Raw genomic sequence first — 20692 nt, forward strand, 5'->3', positions numbered from 1 at the left:
TTTAAACTTGTGAAAATAATTAGGGACTTTTTTTCTCTTGAATTTAAGAAAAGTGAATTAAGAGCACCCTTAAGTCACTTCTTCATTGCTTCATTTCAAAACCACTGTTGAAGCAATACACAGAAGCAAAGCTGTGTTCATGTCCAAATAGTTAGAAAGAAAGAAAGAAAGAGAAAGAAATGGAGGTTGTCTCAAACTGGTTTGCAGTATGACTAAACTGGATCATTCCCACTTTTAAAAAATCCTACTGGAGTTCACAAATTCTCTGGACAAAAGTACAGTGATAATTTTAATTCAGCCCTTCAAAATAAATGTCTTCTTCTTGTCCCCCTTCTTTGTCAGCAAAGCCACAGTTTCTATGTTCACCACATCTTATCCCTAGCATCCTCTTCTCCCACACCAATTCTCTGCATGTCCTCCTTCACTATATCCATTAACTCCTTTTTAGATTTTCCTCTTTACCTCCTGCATTGCAGCTCCATATCCATCATCCTTTGTCCAGTACAGCCACTATCCCTCATCTGCACATGCCTCTCTAATTTCGAGCTGTTCCTCTGATGTACTCATCTGTAATCTTGTGCATTCTGGTCATTTCCAGAATTGACAGGAAATAATCTCATGCTGTAAACTGTAGTTTGTGTGTTGCAAATTTGGTGCAACATTCTAATTTGGACATAGGTGTGAATGTGAGTGTCAACGGCTGTCTGTCTCTCTGTGTTAGACTACTGATCTCTCACAACACTCCATCCCAACTGGGATAGTCTCCAGCACTCCCAAGAATAAGTGGAAGAGAATGGATGGATGGATGAAGTGTTTAGAGCCCTCTCACTGCATGTTTCTCTCGCTCTCCTTTCCCCCTCTCACGGTCTTCTGTTTGTTTGCACAGGTACGGCCAAGGTGCGAAGGTGGTGCACTTCCTGGGCAAAGTGAAACCGTGGAACTACTCCTACGATGCTCAGAGTGGCGAGGTCAAAGGTCAGTCCTCACTTGACCCCTGCGTGCTGCACCCTGACTATCTGCTGATGTGGTGGCAGGTGTACACCAAATCTGTGCTGCCTTTACTGCAGAAGGCCTACGGAGACACTCCCTTCCTCAGCGGCTTTATAGAGCAGAGCGATGAGGTATGTTAACGGTTTGTGGGTCTCGGGTGTGGCTGGTGGGAATGTGATGAAATATTAATGACTATGAATGTATGTGATTTTAGGTGTTGTAGCATGTTGCATAATCAGCATTTCCTGACTGTTTCGAAACTTCTAATTGCATAGCAACTCTTCTTTATATTGCACATATCTTTTAAGTGTGAAATTCCATCATGTTGAGCAATTACCAAATCTTTAAATTGTTTCAATTTCTTGTAAAGCTGCATTTAAAACGCTAGGTTTAGTCATAATAGTGATAGTAAATAAGAGCTGATTGGTTCCACATTCCTCAGCACCAGACGATGTCTGTCGCTACTTTCATTCCTCTCAGCAGTGCCACAACTGCATGAATAGCTTACTGTCATCAGTGAGCCGTGCTGGGACCTTCAACTGTTTAACACAGAATAGCAGGAAGTTGCCGTGCAGTCTGTAAGTCACAGCACTGTAGTGAAATAGCTCTGTCACAAAGGAACGCTGCCAAAAGCCTGTGGCTTTGCCTAACAGCCTGAAACTGTGCCATGTTGTGTCACACTTACATGTTTATACAGACAAGCAGGAGGAGAAACGTAATTTTCCATTTGCTATGACTAACTTTTTAAGACTATAGTGGTGTAGTTCTTTAGATCTGGACTCGGATCTGTTTTATTTGGCATTTTTATAGAAGACTTTAAATGATGAGTAGAAATTCGACATAATTTTTGATCCAGCTGCATTAATGACAGTATCAAGAAATCTCACTAAAAAAGTGATTAGAATGCATGTTTAAAGTTTGATATTTGAAGATTTTTCTCTTCATACTCATAATTGTATATCTATGAGTATGATAGTCTGAAAGGATTATGATGTGTAAAACAAACAAACTAAAAAACTAAATTAAGGGGAATAAACTGATTTGAGACTGTTGTGAATCAGGAAACAACTTCTGGTATTAAAATATTTGTTTAAGTTATAAATTCTACCTGATTCTTCCACCTGATGCAGTTTATTAAGTGCACATCCAGCATCTAGAACTGTTTATTTTTATAGTGTTATGATAAATTATCTCAGAAAATAGTGCTACTCTTATCTCCTGCAAAATGTCTTGTTTATACTTTTACTGTCCTTAAGAAATGCCTGCACGTACCAAACGTGTCTCAAGGCCAGAAAAGAGCAAATTCCTCTGTGCGGTAATTCCAGCGGAGCATGGCCGGGCTTGAGGAAAGCAGTCCTTATAAAGTATTGCTCTAGTTTCACTTGATGATTCATTCATTCACTCTCCATGTCATGCAGGGTAAGCTTCACGAGGATGTAAGAGAGGAGTCGGTGTCCTCTCCTCCTTCTGTGCCTCAGAAGATTTCATCGTCTGAGCGGAAGCAGCGTTGGGAAGCGGGCCAGATCGACTACATGGGTGACGACTCGTTTGCCAACATCGAGGAAAAACTTAACTCTTTCCTAAAGTAGTGGGCGACCGAGGGAGCGTGACGGACACTAGTTGAAGCTCTGTGAGGTTGGGTGGGGGTGGAAGGTGGGAGTGTAAACCACCACTCAGTGAATCACAGGGGCTTGATTGGCAGGTGACTGGATGAATGCTTCTGAGCAAATTTCGGTCTCCACCTCTGCATCCTGTTAGTGTGCAGAGGGTTAAGTGTGACTAAAACAAAATTCCCATGCACTCCACCTTCCACTTTTTTTTCCTCTTAAAGGAAAAATTGGACATTTTAGGATAAATTACTTTCTTGCTGAGAGTTAGGGGAGAAGATTCACATGGTTTTATAGTAAGTGTGAAGCTATAGCAGCAGCTGACCAACTAACTCCCTTAGCACAGAGACCGCAAATAGTCGTTATTATCCCGTTATTAAGTGCTGTGTATATTCTGAGATGTAATTTAGTTGCATTGCTAACGGTACAAAAAATATGTAGAGAGAGATATTTTAAAGAATCCTAGAGATGTGTATTGTCTATCTGGAGTATTACAGTATAGTAGTATAATGGAGTATTTGTTATGTTGAGTCACAGAATCAATCCCTTACATTAGCAATGAAAGACAGAGGTTGTGGACCTCAGCTTCACCCCATGCAAACATTTTAAAAGTCTGGGTAGAGACTGAACATGTATTAATTTGTATAAAATATCTTTGGAGATGCTTTTTACAACTGAAATTAAAAAAAATTAAATTTTAACTTTCTTTTCCATCCTATTTCCCTGCCCAAGGTTATGTGACCCAATCGCCAAGTGATGTATCGAGGTCAAAAATATTGAGTGGAAGCTGCTAGTCTGTGTCCAAAGTTAACAAAGACTAGCGATTGATTGGAAACTCCCTACAAAAGCAGAAGTGTAAAGAAACAACGGTTCTGTTTTATAACCTGTAACGTATCAATTTTCTTGGCCAAGCACCTTGAGCCACATATATATACATAAACGCTGATTTTTATTTTTTCTTTAGTGTTCACAGATGAATTTTATGATGAGAAAATGAACTGCAATCGATGGACCTCCAGGTGCTGGTTGGTCAGTTGTGCTCTGGCTGTTTCTGCAGTTCGAGTCTTCATGCTAAGCGAGGTTATCCAGCTGTGTGGAGCAAATCCTCTCACCAAACTCTTGACAAGAAAGAAAAAAGCTGTAGCTACTTCCTAAAATGTCTGTTCCTTTTAAGTGCACCTGTTGAAAACGGACTCACAGTTCCGAGTCTTCCTGATCTTTGGAAAATCTGAGCAGCTCAGCAGAAATGCAGTCGCTTCAGGATTTTTCCATCTATCCTACTGGCAATAAACCTCTATGTCTAAACCACTTTAAAGCAGATATGCAGACAGTTATTAAAATCCCGCTTTACATGACAGTTCACCTCACTGGAGTGCACAGATGAGCGTTCCTGTCTGTGCCTCTGACACTCACCAGCTCCCTGTGACTTCAGCTTTGTGTTGTCTGGTATCGTATTAGAGCAAGACGTGTTGTGTTGTATTTGCATGGCACAGAGTTAAAACATGGATCAGTAATGAGGTGCTTCCACCCACATCTTGTTAACAGTCACGTTTGTCTTGTGTTTTCGTGGGATTGAACCACAGCGCACTCGTCAGACATCTGTTACCGTCCATCCGTCTCCTGCATGTACGTCCCTGTCAAACTTGCATCAGTGCGTCTGTGCCATTAACTGGGTTTAACTTCTTTACTTCCTTTCTGTAGTGTAACCAGCTGCCTTATTGCTGTTCACTGTTTACAAAACCTCACTTACTGTAACTGCTGCTAGTGGCACAACAGATTGAACGTTGACTCCATCCCTTGCTGTTGCCAATACCCTCTTTGCTTCAATCCTGCCGAGTGCCCCTCAAAACTGTTACCCACAGCTGTAAAACACTCCTAAAACAAGCTGGCAAGGTTATGGGAGAAGTCCATATGTAGCTTTCTAGGTTGTGAGTTAGTGCACATCTGTCCTGTTTCCCAGCTGTTAGCTGTACATCCCTCTGAAAGCTCAAATAAAAAAAACAAAAAAACCCCACCTTTAATCTACCTCTTGTGTTGTTTAATTTTTACTGTACTTGTTATTGGATGTCGTGCTGCAACTGTGCTATTTGATTTCTGTCAAATGTCAAGGCTGTGGAGAATCAAGTGTAAACAGCCAAAATGTCTGGTTTTATATTGACTAAGAGATTTGGAAACTATTTAAAGCTGCATTTTATTTTGGAAACGAATCCATTTTAGAGGTTGGTTAGATGGTTCAGACGTTTACTGAACATGCTGCCATCATTTGTTCTACTTTTCTTTTACGTGGTGTGACAACAGATGTGTCACAGATCCTTTTTTCTTCATTTAAGTTTTCATTTAACATCTGGAAGCTGTTGTATTTGGTTATATATAGCAGATACAGATGTACTACATCAGTCATGTGCATTTCTTTAATTTTAGAGTCATAAAAAAAAAACTCAAAACACTCTCACAACTGTTCAGTTTTGCATGGGGAAAACTGAAAAGTTAAAACTGTTACAAGGTAGTTAGGTTTGTCCAACCTTCACCTCCTTTAATTATTAACCTTAATCTCTTTATCAGCCGCTTCCAGTAATCAGCACAGTATTGGCTTGTTAAAGCATGTAAATCAAGAGTAGCAGTTGCTAAACATCACAGCTGAATAATATGAATGCTTGCCAAGTGGTACGTCCTGCATCTTTGTATCAAAATGGTGACTTAAAAACCGTTGAGCACATTTATCATCAACAGAAACTATGCCTGACCATGACGAACGAACACACAATAACTGATGGTTTACGGTTCAAATGCAAATCATTGTTTGTAACTCGTGTTAACGCTTCAGTTCAAGTCCAGTACCAGACGTCTACAGCTCCATCAGAGCTACGATGTCATCGATGCGAGATGTCTTCCTGTCAGTGTTGGTGGATCCGAATGCCTTCTCCATCAGGTCCTGTTTCTTCCTCTGGATCTTCACCATATTCTCCTCCACTGAATCCTTCACAATGAACTGCAGCAAAAAAAACACAAACATGGTCACATGATTAGTTCTCTAGTAATCTAGCATCTTTTTTTAAATTAAAAAAAAAAAAATCACTAATCAGAAAAAAGCAAAATATGTCTTTCCAATACTATAAATAGTGAGAGCCAAATTACTGACCTTAGTGACTACAACTTTCCTTTTCTGGCCTAAACGGTGGCAGCGGTCAATGCACTGCTCTTCAGTAGCTGGGTTCCATGCCTAAGACACAAACACACAGAGAGAGAGTTCACGGTAACTGAAAATATGCAATATTTATTCCTGAAAACCTTCTATGACAAGATAGATTTCGAGATTCGAGATCCTTAGAGATCGTCTTTGTCATCCTTGTGCACAAACAGCTAACGGGATGTAATGAATGCTGAGTAGTGGTGCACTCTGATGCCATTTTGACTTGTGATGCAACCCCCATGACATTGCTAGCTACATCGGTGCAACCAATGCAGCTTGCTGGGCTAGGCTGGAGGTACAAATGTGCAAGTAGGTCAGTCTGTGAAACATCAATGCAGCCACAGGGATTCCCCGCTGCAACAGCTGAAAAAGATCAGATGTTCTGCAGAAAATCTACCATCACTTTATTTCAGTTAACTAATGATTATTTTAAGCAGCAGAACTGATCATTAATAAACTTCAGTGAGTCAAGCATCCATCCGGTGTGAATATACATGATTGTGGCACAGTGTTGGCATCTGCACAAGTAATGACCGGTGAGCATTACCTCAACATTATCCTTAGGTGGTAAAGCAAGCCAGATCCTGATGCATACCAGTTCTATCAGTTTAGTAATGAGATAAGAGCCCAAGTCCTGACCTAGTCACACAGCCATGTATGGTATTTGTGTTGTTTTCTTTTTTCCTTTCATTTTTTTTAATGATTAAAAAAAGATTAACAAACTTTAATTAATGTTCAGAGACCTGTTCCTCGCCTATTCCAGTCAGTCTACCTCCACTACATACACCAAAGAAAATCTCAATCTTTGATAACATGATTCCTAGATGTTATCAATTTGTTACATAACTTAGTCTTTGGCCACCAACCTATGTGGTTGAATGTCTGCTTCCACCAGGCTTTGTACTTACGGGGTCCATGAGAAAAACGTGAGAGGCAGCGGTCAAGTTAAGCCCCACTCCTCCGGCTTTGAGTGACAGGAGCATGATGGTGGGGCTGTCGGCCGCTGAGCTCTGAAACTCCTGGATGACTTGAGTCCTTTTCTTCTGGGTCATGGTGCCGTCCAAACGCACAAAACTGAAGCCATGCTCTCTGGTGAGGAGGAAACACTTCCATGATGACCAATCAAATAAAATATTTAATACAATCAATTACATTTACACCACAGTCTGTATGTTTTCAGTGCTAGTTTCTGTCTTGTAGCAGATAAATCAATAGGCTTTAAAGCAATCATTAATAATAGTAAAAGTAACTGAAATGATTAGCTGAATTTTACTGAAATAGAAGACACATTTAGAGCTTCCTTCATAAATTTTATTTATTGCACTGTATTTTTTCCCTGGTCATCAAAGCCACAGCTGCTCCTACTCATTTTTGTTTCGGCTGCTCCCTTTAGGGGTCGCCACAGCAGATCATCCGCCTCATTTTCATCCTACCCCAGCATCCTCTTCTGTCACACAACTCTCTGCATGTCCTCTGCAGGTCTTCCTTTTTTCTTCCTGCTTCCATATCCATCATCCTTTGTTTAATTTATCCACTAACCCTCCACTAAGCTACATGTCCAAAGTACCTGAACTGTACTTCTCTAACTTTGTCTCCAAACTGCTCTCATATAACCATTTCTTGTTCATTATGGTCACTGCCAATATAAATCTTGGCATTTTTTAGCTCAGCCTACTGCTTTTTGTTAGTACCAATGTCACCAAACCATACATTAAAGCATGTCTCACTAGTGTTTTCACTCTTACACTCTCTTATGTGCAGTGCGTTGATGTGGAGGGTTGATCCCAGGTATTTAAACTCATCCATCTTTACTACCTCTGCTCCTTGCATCTTCACCATTCCTCCAGCCTCCCTCTAATACGAACATGTATTCTGTTTTGCTTCCACTGACTTTCAATCCACCAGCTACCTGCTCTCGCTTAAGATCACAATGTCCAAACATCATAGTCCACGGATACTCCCGCCTGATCTCATCTGTCAACCTGCTCATCACCAAACAAACAAGATGGGGCTCAGTGCTGATCCCTGATGTAAGCCCCTCTCCAACTTAATCCCATCTGTCACTCATACTGCATACGTCACCACTGTCTTGCCGTCCTCCATCAAAGCCACAGCAATCACTGCAAATCCTGAATCTATGATCTTAGTGTTGTTTACCTGAGTGGAGTCTCCAGGATGGTGAGGAAGCGTGTAAACTGAGAGACGACCAAACACTTTATGCTGCTGTCTTTAGATCGCAACCTGAGCAGATTTCCCATGAGCGCTTGCACCTGCAAACACACAGATTTTCACACGGCACAGAACAAACCCATTTTCCACTCCTGCCAAATCAAAACCGTGGAGCTACCTGCTTGCTTTAAGTTTTTGGCACCACCTCAGCTAAAGTTGTGAAAGAGAACTAATCTGCTCTATTATATACAAAATATCAGACCACTGATTGCTTAGAGATTAGCAGTCACTTGAGTTTCCATGTGTGCACCATGGGCTTAATGACACAAGGTGTGATGAACAGCCACATGCTGAGAATCAGAAAAACCTTAACCTTGGTTATATTCCAGTGTTTGTGTTCAGGTTCTGTTTGATATAAAAGTACCCAGTACCAAAAGCAAGCAAAGACTAGCTGAAGCTTTACCATGTGTTGAAAATTAAGCTTAAGGGATGGCTCCTGTTTTAGGGTCTACCGAGTGCGTTTGTTATTTTCTCCTACTTAAAGTGAGTACCTTTGAGCTTGTCCTCCACCTCTCAGGCTTTGTAATATTCTCTTCTTCCATTTCCTCTTGTGGAAACTCCACCAGTTCACTGGTCTTGATTTCACCTCGACACAGAGGACAGTGCGCCACCTCCTGTGCCAACATATGGAGCATCAGCAAAGAGAGGAATATGAATTTAAATTAAACTGAATATGTATTTGTTTTATGTAGAATGACAGCTAATTTACAAATGCCTGATGCACATATACCTGTCCCGAAGTGCTGATGACCTGTGCGATGCATGGCCGGCAGTATACGTGGGCGCAGTGTGTAATGACGGGCAGACGGACCGAGTCCAGACACACGGAGCACTCCTCATCAGAGCCGCTGGCCAGCACCAACCGCAGCTTTTCTATGAGACGCTCCCGCAGCTCTGCCGGTGTTGCTGCAGCACCTAAAGCCAGAAAGTGATGAGGAGGGAAAGAAATAAGCAAATGAAGTAATTGGAAAAAGGAGAAACATTTCTAATGTTTGTATTATACAAGTACTTGTTTGACTGATTATCTCAGAACAGGTAGTGTTAAGAAAAAGGTTTTACCAGCAAAGTCAACTGTTTGCCTAAAGTATCTTTATATTTTAACTCAACACGTTAGAGCTCAAGATAGCAGCAGAACAAAGTAAAAAACATCCTAATTATCAAGCAAAAAACAACAAAATCCCCACTAATGAGTTTCCTCATTGATAAGGTTGATCATCGGGTGTTTTCAAAAGTTTTGATCTCGTTAATTCACAAATTTCAGATTTTACCTAAATCTGAGGACATCTTTGCCAGCAGGTCAGGGTGGCAGCAGTGCTGTCGGAGCCTCATGAGAATGGCAAGCACATCAGCATAATTCCTCAAGACTGTACCTTCAGCTATATATCTGCAAAAATGAACGTAAAATCGTATTTTATTATAACATTTGACATGAATGGATGAATCAACAGTCACATGTCCCGTCAAATAATCTCACACAGGTACTTTCTGTCTTAGCAAAAACACTCGTCACTCTCAAGCATGCTTGCGCAAGTACACTGACACGCTCCACACGTACCTGCCAATGGTGTTTTTTCCTTCAGTGCGTGCCAGCTCGTACTCCTCCCTCTCTGGTTGGCTGAGCTCTACCTGCTCCACGTAGACTTTCTTCTCAGGCAGTGACACCAGAGGCCGCCCGTTCACCTCACTGTTCTTGGTCCGTCTCAGGGTGATGCACTTCACTAGTGTCTGAAGGTGTCTGCACACAGTAGCAAGTATCACAGACTAATACTGTAAGGTGTCTGATTATTAATAGTACTTTATAACAAATTCTTAAAAAAAAACAAAAAAACAACAACTTTATCATACCCTCACATAAAATGCGGGGCATGATCTGCGGTGCCACTGCAGGGGAGGCGGGCGCACCTGCATGGCAACCGCAATCACGCCAGGCCGGCTTAAAGTCTGTGCTGACTGACTGTTGTTGGTATATGTCCAGCAGTGAGCTGCAGAGCTATAGTAAAAGTATGCTGAAAAGCATGAACGAGTGGTCAGGTCTGTCGTGGATCTTTCACAGTAACGTGAAAGTGATTCTGGCAAAGTGATTCTGATTAAAAACTTGGATACGAGGCTCTCTGTACAAGAGATTAGACCCTGGAGCTTTAAGCTTTTTTTTTAGACAAAGAAAAACTTTAAAAGTCAAGAAATGCAACAATGAGCAAGGAGTAGGGAACACAAACAATATTAAAATTAAAGTAAGGAGACACAAGCAAAGCAAATAGGCTTTAAACAGAAAGATTATTGCTACTCTTAAGTGAATGGCACCCTCTGCAGGATTGATGCGGTGCTGCAGTCTAGAAGTCAAAGGCTCTCTGAGCACTCACTGCAGGCCGGCCCTGTCTCCTTGCGTAACGGGTCTCTGGATCACTCTGTTCCACCACTCTCTCGTATCAAAGGGCTTCAGACCCAAGAAGGCCACCAGCATCCACAGATCCCTCACACTGTTCTGGATGGGAGTACCTGAAGAGGAGGAAGAGGAATGAGTGTGCCTGTTTACTACATATTCAAAAAACATAATGGCGTACCGTGATGTCGTCGAGGATTTGTTTATTTCGGTATTTACAGTTGTGGTATTAAGATCTATCAAACCAATATCATTCTGTGATGTAACAGAAATTACCATAATTTCTGTTATTTTCATTCTGTAGATGAAGACGCTAATGAAACAGCACAGAATAGTCACAATTATGGTATTAGTTTAGAGCTGTCTACTGTGCCAGTCTACAAAAATACACATTAAAATAAATGCATTGCAAATAAATGCAAGTAGACACTTTAAAAACTGGTTTAACAAAGTTTATATTTTTATGAGTCTGAAACAGTTCATCTTCAAAAACCTATAAAAAATTTACAGAAAATATTAAATATTTTAAAACTTGTATCTCCTTAAGTTTCATTTCAGACTTTTAAATGACCAGTAGAAACCCTGCCATACCATCGCTGTCATCTATTGAAATCTGTGTGTGTGTATTTAGACATGGGATACCTGAAAGAATCCAGCGTCTCTGAGCTTTCAGGTCAAGTACAGCTTTACTCATCTGTGCGTTTGGGTTTCTTATGATGTGTCCCTCATCTAGCACAACCCTCAGCCAGCTGATCCCATGGAGGGGACTCTTATTCTGAAAGGAAATCATTATAGTACATTAGGGATCTCCTAAGAGAAAAATCCAGTCCAGTTACTTATGAATTATTTAAAAAAATTTACCCAATGGCTGGATTATCTTCAGTTTTAATTTGTGTGAATATTTCAGTCCACACTGCAACACATTTGTGTATATACTCACCCCAAAATCAGAAGAGAGGACATTGTACGTGGTGATCACCACATCCTGAGAGGACAGAAACTTTTTACTCCTGTTTCTCTCTGGACCGTAATACAAATACACATTCAGCTTCACATTAGGGTCCATGTGCTGCTCAAACTGGTCCTGCATAAAAGAAGAGAGGAAAATGATGAAAAAAACTACACATTTCTTAACTTTAATTGTAGCCAATTATTATGGCATGCAAAAATACAGTTCTTTCAAAGTGTGCCTTCTTACCAGCCAGTTACTGAGCACAGAGAGGGGGCAGATGATGAGAGTTGTTCTTGCTTTTAAGTCATCTGGGCTTTCAGTGATGGAGGATTCAGCAACTGCACATGTAAAAAAAAAAAAAAAAAAGAAGCCCAAATCAAATATTAAATGACTATCCAAGTTCTATTTCTTTAAACAGAAACAGAAACATAAAACACTCAATAAAAATGCACTGTTGGAACTCACTCTGAGTGAGACTGGACTTCTTGTCTGTTTTCTTCTTCTTTGAGCCTGTGCCAGATGTTGAGCCACTCAGAGCAGCAGCAAAGTCCAGATCCTCAAACAACACCGATCCCTCTGCACCAAGAGCATACAAGTCAATAATTTTACTCACAAGAAATGATTATTAAGAGTGTTTAGAAGCAAAACAAGAAATCAGTTCAGTGCAATCATGCATCTACTTTCTCACCAGTAAATGGACTGGTTCTTTTAAAGCATTTTTCTACTCTATCTGAGCACTCACAGTTATACAACATGCCTCATTCGCCCATTCATTCTACCAAAGTTCTTTCTATCGTACATTCACACTCATTGCACAGATTCACATACACTGTCTGTAAATCTGTGTATCTTGGAGTTCAGTATCTACACCAAGGATAATTTTGCATGCAGACTGGAGCAGCCATAGATCGAACCACCAACTTTCCAATTAGCAGATGATGTTCTATACCTCCTGAGCCACATCACAAGTACACAGTTCTACAGGTTACAGTTATACCTTTGCTTGGTTTTCTCTTGGTTGCTTTCATCTTCTCTTTGCTCTTACCTGTTAAGTGGTCAGGTTAAGGTTAAGTCAGGTTAAAAATGCAAGTGAGTCACAAATGCACAAACAAAAGTTTTAAAATAAACATGTGGAGATGACAATTCTTACTTTTCTCTGACTTATCTGCTGCCTTCACTGCATGTGGTTCATCAACACAGATCACCTCCTCCTGGGTACTGATTCACACAGGGGAATTGGGTCATGAGCTAACACAGAATATAATAGTGCAGAAAATAGATTCCCAATTCCAAAAAGGTTGTGACACTGTGTAAAATGTATATAAAAACACAATGCAATTACTTGCAAATCTCTGGAAAAGCAAGTGGTACTAAAAAGAAAGCTGGGGGAATATTTAGCAGCTAATTATGTTAATTAGCAAAACATCAGTAACATGACTGGGCATAAAAAGAGCATCTTAGGGAGGCAGAGGGTCACCAATCTGTAAAAACTGTCTACAAATTGTGGAACAACTTCAAAATAGTGTTCCTCAATGCAAAATTGTGAAGACTTTAAATACCTCATTATCTGCAGTACATAATATCATCAAAAAATTCAGAGAATCTGGAGAAATCTCTGTGCACAGGCTAAAAATCGTTAATCAAGTCTGTGATCTTTGGGTCCTCAGCTGGCACTGCATTAAAACAGACATTATTTTCCCACTATAATCAATGCATGGACTTGGGTAAGATTTAGTGCCTGTGGAATTGGAAGCGTGCACATTGGGAAAGGCATCATTAATTTGAAAGGTGTATGGATGTTTACAGTTCTGTAGAGGGGATGCTCCACAGTGGTAAACATGGCCCTGTCCCACTGTCCCAGTTTATTTTTGAGACATGTATTTTACGCTGAGTCCCAACTTTTTTGGAATTGAGGTTGTATAATTTGAGTGAAATGTACATCAATAATACACTCACAGGTTAGAACCACTTGATGTGCCACTCACTCCAGCTCCAACTGCACTGCTGCTTCCTGAAGCAAACACACCACATCTTTTATTTAATTTCGACAAAATCATAAAATGTGTTAAAAGTTTTCAGTACCTTCCAGTGTTAGGGCCATTTGTGACGTCGTTTTAGCTTTAATGGGCGAAACCTTCTCAACCTGCACACATATAAACACACATTTTGTAATCGGTGAAAACAAGTTACTCATGAAGCATATTGCCTGAAAAGACTGCAACACACGCCTACTTACACATTTCTCCACAGGCAGCGGCTTTCCTTTGTGAAAATTGGTGAGAATCAGTGCAATTACAGTCAGTGTTTTACCCTAAAAGAAAGGAAACAGTGCAATATACGCTGACTGTGGATGCTGTTAGAATATGATCATGTGATGTGTGCAGTTTAATATGTCTATCTGTGTGTCACCTACCAGCCCCATGTCATCTGCCAGTATGCCTCCACGAACCCTCTCTGGTAGCTCTTTGGCAGAGAAACAAGTGAGGGTGTTGTAGTATAGCTCGCCTCTCTTCTCCCAGAACGGCGGCAGGGCAGCTTTGTTTTCCCGAGCGCACATCCAGGACAGCGCCTGCTTCTGATGGAGCAGGAGGGGAGTAGCCACAGACTGGAAAGAGAGACGGTTGTATGTTAAACACTAAAGCTGCACTCCCATATAAAGAAAAGCAAAATGTAGTGACAGCTTGGAGAGAAATACAAAACTCTTTCCTTAACTCCAGTATAAAAAAAATAAATGGATCTCAATCATTGCATTTAACTGTTGTTTATGAAGTTTAAAAACAAACATATTGCAGACAAAAGCAGGTAATAAATAAAAACAGATAAACAGATTAAGTACCTACCACAGCAGCTTCTTTCTCTCCATCCTTACTCTCCATCAACCCTTCGAAAAGGTTATCAAATGCATTTTTTAGCTGAAAGGAAAAAAAATATAAGTAAAAAAACATTGTTTTCAACACAGATACATGTTGGTCCATCCCATGAGTTTGTTATTTATTTGCTTGTAAGGTGTCCTTGAGTGTTTTCGGACCTATAAATAAAATGTATAATTATTATTATTATTTTATTATAAGCTATAAAGGCTTACAGAGTACTACTAAAACGTTTAATGTAATTTATTTACCTCGTCGGCAGTTAGTGCAGTGGTCACACCTTTTTTGGATGAAAATGCCCGAGCATCTTGACTATTATACCACTGCTGATTGTCGCCTGAAATCCAATGCATGCAGGTAAATGAAGAACCACGAGCATACACACACATTAAATTTGAGTAAATTAAGTCCAGCGATTGTGCAGGGCGTACCTTTCAGTTTGCCTCCCTCTGTGTTCAGCTTATATCCTCGGCGTGACATTTGTTCCAGTACAGAATTTTTACTCTCTTCTTTCCCCCAGAAGGACAGCATCACCGGCATGGTGTAGGTGTTTTTCGTCCCTGAGAATACAACCCTGAACAAGTAATGAGAAGTGTATTAGTACATGTAGGAAATTACAATTTGCCAACATTAATCCTCTAATAATGAACATGCGCCTCAGCTCAATGTCACTTTGACGATGTCATGTCTGGTTTTGCAGATTTTTGCAGGAAGATGCCCTTCCTGCACAACCCCAAAGGGATTTGTCTCTTCTCTTGGAAGCAAACCAGGGATCCTACATTTGTTATCCAAAACAGTACACTATAAGGAATATATGTACAAAAAAAGGAGTAAATGGTTTGATTAATAATGTGATTTTAGTGGTCTGCAACACCTGAGTACTTTTGTTTAGGGGTTCAAGTAATGATAGTCCTATTTTCTGAAAGGGAGAATAGTTTCGGGCACATAGCAGCTCACCCTTCTACTTTCGCTAAGTTGTTGTCCATGATGTAAGCCATTGCTGCTGCCAGCTCCTTCTTGATGTGTCCGACTTGATTTCCGTAAATGTTGGCAACCATCACTGCGTTGCGGTCATATGGATTCTGAGGCTGCCGCACTAAACCGACCATCTCCCCTTGGTTCACCTGTCCAGAGAGTAAAAACACCTTTTGCTTTTCAGGTTTCTCCACATGTTTCTGACCTGTGTGGTAGAACTGATCTGTGTTGTCTCCTCTGTCCACTAGAGGAATAAAAAAGACCCTGACTGATCCTCACCACCCCTGAGTAATATCTGAGGCCGACCACGGTTCCCTTGAGCTGACCAAACAGCACGCTGCCGTCTGCATCGGGCTCCTCAGACGCTGCAGCTCTGATGGCCTGTGAGAGAGTCTCTGCATTGGATTCATGGCGATCTGTGAAGAGGTCCACCTCACTGAACCTGCCCCAACCAAACTTCCACCTGCGGTTGAACTGCATGACTGCAGCAGAGATGAAAGAACATGAGTTTAGATAACAGAGTACTCTGGACTGATGTGATAAGATAAGCTGCAGACTGTAACGACAGAAAATACGCATTCTAAATTTGAAGACACGCAGACGCAGAAATAGCACGTAAACAGTGGGATTAAACTATAATATAAATAACAATATAATAAAGTTAGCTTCTCAACCTATACCTACACACAGACTTATAAGCTATTAAGAGTTAGCATGCGTAGTGTGTCCATATAAATAAAAGACTGTTACAGAGTGTCGACATGAAACAAATCGTTCATACTGTTTAACTTCCTCTCGGCGAAGACTGTAGTTTGTTGTTTTTGACGTATTTTGTTGACGTTTGAGCTACTTTCATCCGCTGCTTATTCAAAAAGTAAAAACGGATTTAGTTGCTCTATAACATCCGGTACTAATTTTCAAAATAAATTATTATTTCGTTTAAAAAGATCGCCCAATAAATAGACATTTTTATATGAGAGCATTCACGTTTAGTCATCAAATGAGTTGTAAAATAAAAAGAGATTAGACAGCGATTAGACAGCGATAACCTTATTCAAGACACCTCTCATCCTGTATCAACATCCTGCTTTACCACCACCAAAACCAAACACCCAAATAATACACATCACTTGACAGGTTCCACCATGCTTTGGGGCCTACATATTTTCTTTTCCCTCTACTTCTACAGAGGAAATCAGAAACGAAACCAGCAAAATACAGTGGAGGATCTGCGTGTTGGTCCCCAGTGGTACAGGTGATCTTGTCAAAATTTATAGAATTATGATACACAAAAAAGTGCAAACCGATTTTAAGCCACCAAATAATACCATCTAGAAAGCATGGGCTGGCCTCCCCAGAGCCTGGACCAGAACATTATTGAAAAAGTGTGGGATCATCTACCACTATCCAAAGAGGAGCCATGAAAGTCCTTCAAGAAACATGGAGAACGATTCCTGATGGCATTTTTAAAGAAATTAAAAGAAACCATTTCACCTTTTTCTTACAATATGAAAAAATGGGGGATGGATCAAAACCTGAATCTTTGATCTAGACAGTACTTTACTTTACACATCCGTTTACTGTTAATGTGACAGCTCAATATCATCATCATCATTTTATTAACCATAGAAAATACAACAAATGACAGTATATTTTGGGTTCATTTTTTTCAAAAACCACAAAATAAATTCTAATTCTTGTTTTTGATCATTGTGCCAGGTTTTAGAATTATGAATGAGTTAATCAACACTTTTAAAAAAAGAAATTAATACGTTTATATCATCAGAACAGCCCTTTTTGGTATTATTCTGAAAATTAAAGATCTGTTGTTTCCGGTGTGGTTGCCACGGATGTTGCGCAGGAGCTGCGTTTACGCGCCTTTGAGTTTTGCCCTAAAAACACTACGGAAGCCGCGTGGTTCCGATTGCTCGGTTTGTTTCGCTTCCTCTCCGTCAGGTTCCTCCCCGGCCCGAGCACGGAGTCAAGTTGAAAACACTCGGGGAGAGAAAAGAAGGCAAACTGTAGCGTGATAAAAGACGGCTTCGTTTTTCGCACCCGCGAGGACTGTCGTGAAATCTCAGCGTCAAATCGGGGCTTTAAACGGACTGAAAACAAACAGACACGGGGCGGAGTTTCGGTAGTTTTGGCCGGAGTGCGGTTGAGTTTTGCGGTTGAGAGCAACCGGTAAGTTAAGACTTCTTCATTCACTAGTCAGTGCAACACTTGTCTTAAACATTTTTGCTTCGGTTAGATCTTTTTCTAGCACAGGAAGCACCCAAACCGGATAGCATCTCCTTCCATAATTACTGAGAAGGCACTAGATCATACTGATCACTAGATGAGATTGAAAAAAACTGTAATAAAGTACAGGAGGCAAAATACCAGTGTGAATTGGGTTTGTGGCTGGCTTCGCCACATTGTCATATTGTCAAAGCAATATAATAATTAACCCAAGTGATGTCAGTCTACAGGGACTGTGTTCACACAAACCGCTGGAATGTATTCTACAAAAATGAGTCTATAAATAAGCAAAACCTGCTTTAGTAATGACGGTACCGAGAGTGAGGTGTTGAAGTTGCACTCTTGAATGTGGTTTACATCTGTAGGACCACATTTTTAACTTAAGTAAGATGGACTTTAAATGAATACAGCCTGTACTTGCAGAGAAATCACACACTTAAGTCAAATTTAAACCTAATTAGTGCATTTTTGTGACATTTAAACGCATTTTTGTTGTTGTTTCTAATTAAAATTGATAAAGAACAATCACGAATTTAGTAGTTTTGTAACAAACTTGTAGACATTGCACTGTAAACCAGCACGTGATCAATTCTGACTGTATAAAAATGAATCAGATAATTATAAATAGTCAGTTCTAGACATTTTTTTTAAAACAAGAGCTAAACATGACTTTTTCTAAAAGGTGTTTGCCAAAACAACTTTCATCCTGGAAAATCGGAGCAATGTGGGCGTCACGTGACCCGGGCTTGCCAAAAAGTGTTATACATCTGTAAATCTGTGCCTGTCATTTCTCCATCCACACTGACTTTTGTAGTCGAGCAGGAAGCTAAAACATTGCGACTTTGACTTGTGAGTTTAGTTCTGTACCTGATACAAAGCCTAAAGCCCTCAGATTGCTTGCAGGTTGATTATTTTGAGCCATTAAACTGTTGACACGGGGGTGAGGTAGCTGTTTGGAAAAACAGGATAAGGTGTTCATTGTGGGTGTGCAGCTGGGCAGAGTGTATATGCTTCATTTACTGTCAGACTTACGGTCAGGGAAGGAACGTAAATGGGAAGAGGAAGAACGTAAATACAGTGTGTGTGTGTGTGTGTGTGTGTGTGTGTGTGTGTGTGTGTGTGTGTGTGTGTGTCTCTGTCTGTGTGGTGCACATAAATGTGTGCTTTCTCATCTAACTGTATGTTTCTGCATATTTATGTCACTGAATGAAAGGAAGGTGGAAGAAAGCTTTGTGTGTGTGCATGGCTTCATCACTCCTTCCATCACTCATTATCACTCCTTCCAGGAAGTACTCCACAGAATTTCCTTTTATAGAAGCTGAATACAAAAGACTTGTTGTCCACTTCCTGTAAACATCTTGCCGGCCGCGTTCTCCGCTCTCTGGTTGGCCAGAGTGATCCTGTGACCCTTTGTGGCTCAGGGAGTTCCAGGATGAGGAAGTAGGCTTCCCTTGATCACAGCCAACCACAGAGAATAGAAAGTACCCTGATGTAGTGAGAGAGTGGGGAATGAGGAATAGAAATGGTATAGGCACAGGCATGTTGCTGGCTTGGCGGGATTTTAAAGGCAACATATTTCAATAGAGCTGAAATAACTGCTCAATTAAAAACTTAGGTGATTGGGTGAAAGAAAACCTGACTAGTTTTAATAATTTTTTTTTTAAAGCATAAAAGCAAAACAATTGGGTCTAGCTTCTTAAATGTGAAAGTTTTCTCTTTGTTTCAGTTTCACATCATTGCAAGCTCAATACCATTAGATCCTGGGCTGTTGTCTAAAATTATTATTTCTACAGCACTCAATGCCGCCATGTAAAAAACACACAAGTGCACCATGTGTTTCAGTAGTCTGCACAATGCAAATGCTAATAGCAGCTACCTGAAGCTATGCTGAAAGGCTTAAAGCTAAATGCAAACACAGTTTATGCTAGGAGTGAGACTCACCACAATGTCACTGCATGTTGCCCACAATAGTGTTGGTATTGTAATACAGCCATTCTGTGATTGTAACTTCAATGTTTACTTTGAAAGTGTTGATAGAAATGTATAGAAAAGGTCAGGGGTTGCACTTTATAGAGCTAGAGAAAGCATATGGTAAGGTGCCAAGAGAGGAACTGTATTACTATATCAGGAAGTGGCAGAGAAGTTTGCGAGGGTGGTGCAGGACATGTAGGAGAACAGCGAGACAGTGGTGAGGAGTGACAGATGGGTTTAAGGTCGAGGTGGGATCTGCACTGAGCCCTTTCTTGTTTGCGATGGTGATGGACACGTTGACAGTTGAGGTCAAGCAGAAGAGGTAGTGAAGGTGGGTGAGTTTAAATGCCTGGGTTTAACCATGCAAAGCAATGGACAGTGAAGAAGAAAGCGCAGGTTGAGACAAGAATTGAGAGTGATTTATGACAGAAGGAAAGAAGCAAGAGTGAAAGGGTTGATTTACAAGATGGTAGCGCGGCCTGCTACGATGCGATCAATACGATTGCTTAGAGATGGTGAGATTAACCGAAAGATGCTAATTTTCCTGGGAGGGACCGGTATGGACAGGATTAGAAATGAGTGCATCAGAGGTATAGCTCAGGTTTAATGGTTTGAAGATTAAGTTAAAGAGGGAAGGGTGAGAGGGTTTATACATGTGCACAGGTAGGCGATATACTGGATAAAGGAATGCTGAAAATGGAGCTGCTAGGCAGGAAGAAAAGATGTCAGATTATTAGTATGCTGATTTGTTTTCCGCTGATATCTTTCCCCTTGTGAGTTTTTTGTACTAGAACTTCTTTTCACTTTTTCACTTTCTTTTTCATTTGAGAAGTTCCACCACGAATGAGCAGTAACTCTAGTACGTCAGATTGTTGGGTTTATAGTGGCTGTCCTTCCTAACCATTGTGTTTTATTATTGTACCGCAAGAGGAAGCAGTGTGATACTGACATATTGATATTTTACCTCCACCCTATTATGTTTTACCCCAAAGCTACGTGAAACACGATCAAATGCTCTATTGAAGCGTCTATTGGCAGAAGGAGGGTGTGTTTTAGGGCAGGGAATGTGTGTGAGTGAGGTATGCACAAGGCTTGTGTGTTTGTGATGAACAGGGCAACACACCCAGCTCCTGCTGCAGCCCTGCAGGCTATGGAATTCCTACAGAGAGACAACGTGTCTCAGCCTGAACAGCCTGCTCCCAAAATTCATCCCAACACACACACACACACACACACACACACACACACACACACACACACACACACACACACACACACACACACACA

At 40.7% G+C, this 20692-nt stretch overlaps 3 protein-coding genes across 3 annotated transcripts in view; 2 read left to right on the forward strand and 1 right to left on the reverse strand.

Annotated features, from left to right (window-relative positions):
* Positions 1–4618, forward strand: part of LOC102197966 (glycogenin-1-like) — a 12053-nt gene extending 7435 nt beyond the window's left edge. The window contains exons 6-7 of the mRNA XM_005736628.1: positions 887–1121; positions 2409–4618. Coding sequence (XP_005736685.1) covers positions 887–1121; positions 2409–2579 — 406 coding nt within the window. The 3' untranslated portion in view covers positions 2580–4618. The remainder of the gene's footprint in view (positions 1–886; positions 1122–2408) is intronic.
* A 486-nt stretch (positions 4619–5104) lies between these two features.
* On the reverse strand, positions 5105–16083 carry hltf (helicase-like transcription factor). Its single transcript, XM_013911715.1, has 25 exons — positions 15975–16083; positions 15473–15675; positions 15176–15342; positions 14650–14792; positions 14470–14555; positions 14189–14260; positions 13762–13953; positions 13585–13659; positions 13431–13491; positions 13305–13359; positions 12499–12566; positions 12346–12393; positions 11814–11924; positions 11595–11686; positions 11337–11480; positions 11039–11171; positions 10377–10512; positions 9572–9751; positions 9285–9400; positions 8747–8931; positions 8508–8630; positions 7945–8057; positions 6696–6876; positions 5737–5817; positions 5105–5586 (listed from the first exon to the last, which is right to left on the reverse strand). The coding sequence occupies exons 2-25, from the start codon at positions 15671–15673 to the stop codon at positions 5443–5445; spliced, it is 2907 nt and encodes a 968-aa protein (XP_013767169.1). The 5' UTR covers positions 15674–15675; positions 15975–16083; the 3' UTR covers positions 5105–5442.
* A 964-nt stretch (positions 16084–17047) lies between these two features.
* LOC102198251 (serine/threonine-protein kinase PAK 2-like) overlaps positions 17048–20692 on the forward strand; it is a 15517-nt gene continuing 11872 nt past the window's right edge. Inside the window, exon 1 of the mRNA XM_013911736.1 lies at positions 17048–17377. The gene's annotated coding sequence lies outside the window, so the exon portion shown is untranslated. The remainder of the gene's footprint in view (positions 17378–20692) is intronic.

This window comes from Pundamilia nyererei, unplaced genomic scaffold (genome assembly GCF_000239375.1).
Source record: "Pundamilia nyererei isolate P.nyererei 1_Seehausen unplaced genomic scaffold, PunNye1.0 scaffold00070, whole genome shotgun sequence".
Lineage (NCBI taxonomy): Eukaryota > Metazoa > Chordata > Actinopteri > Cichliformes > Cichlidae > Pundamilia > Pundamilia nyererei.

Bases quoted from the DNA above. Each gene is read 5' to 3' on its own strand.
- hltf (XM_013911715.1), bottom strand. From the start codon at position 15,673: ATGCAGTTCAACCGCAGGTGGAAGTTTGGTTGGGGCAGGTTCAGTGAG. The intron at 14,261-14,469 runs GTAAATAAATTA...TTTTCCTTTCAG, and splicing joins CTGCACTAACTGCCGACGAG to CTAAAAAATGCATTTGATAA. The intron at 13,360-13,430 runs GTACTGAAAACT...TGTTTGCTTCAG, and splicing joins AATGGCCCTAACACTGGAAG to GAAGCAGCAGTGCAGTTGGA.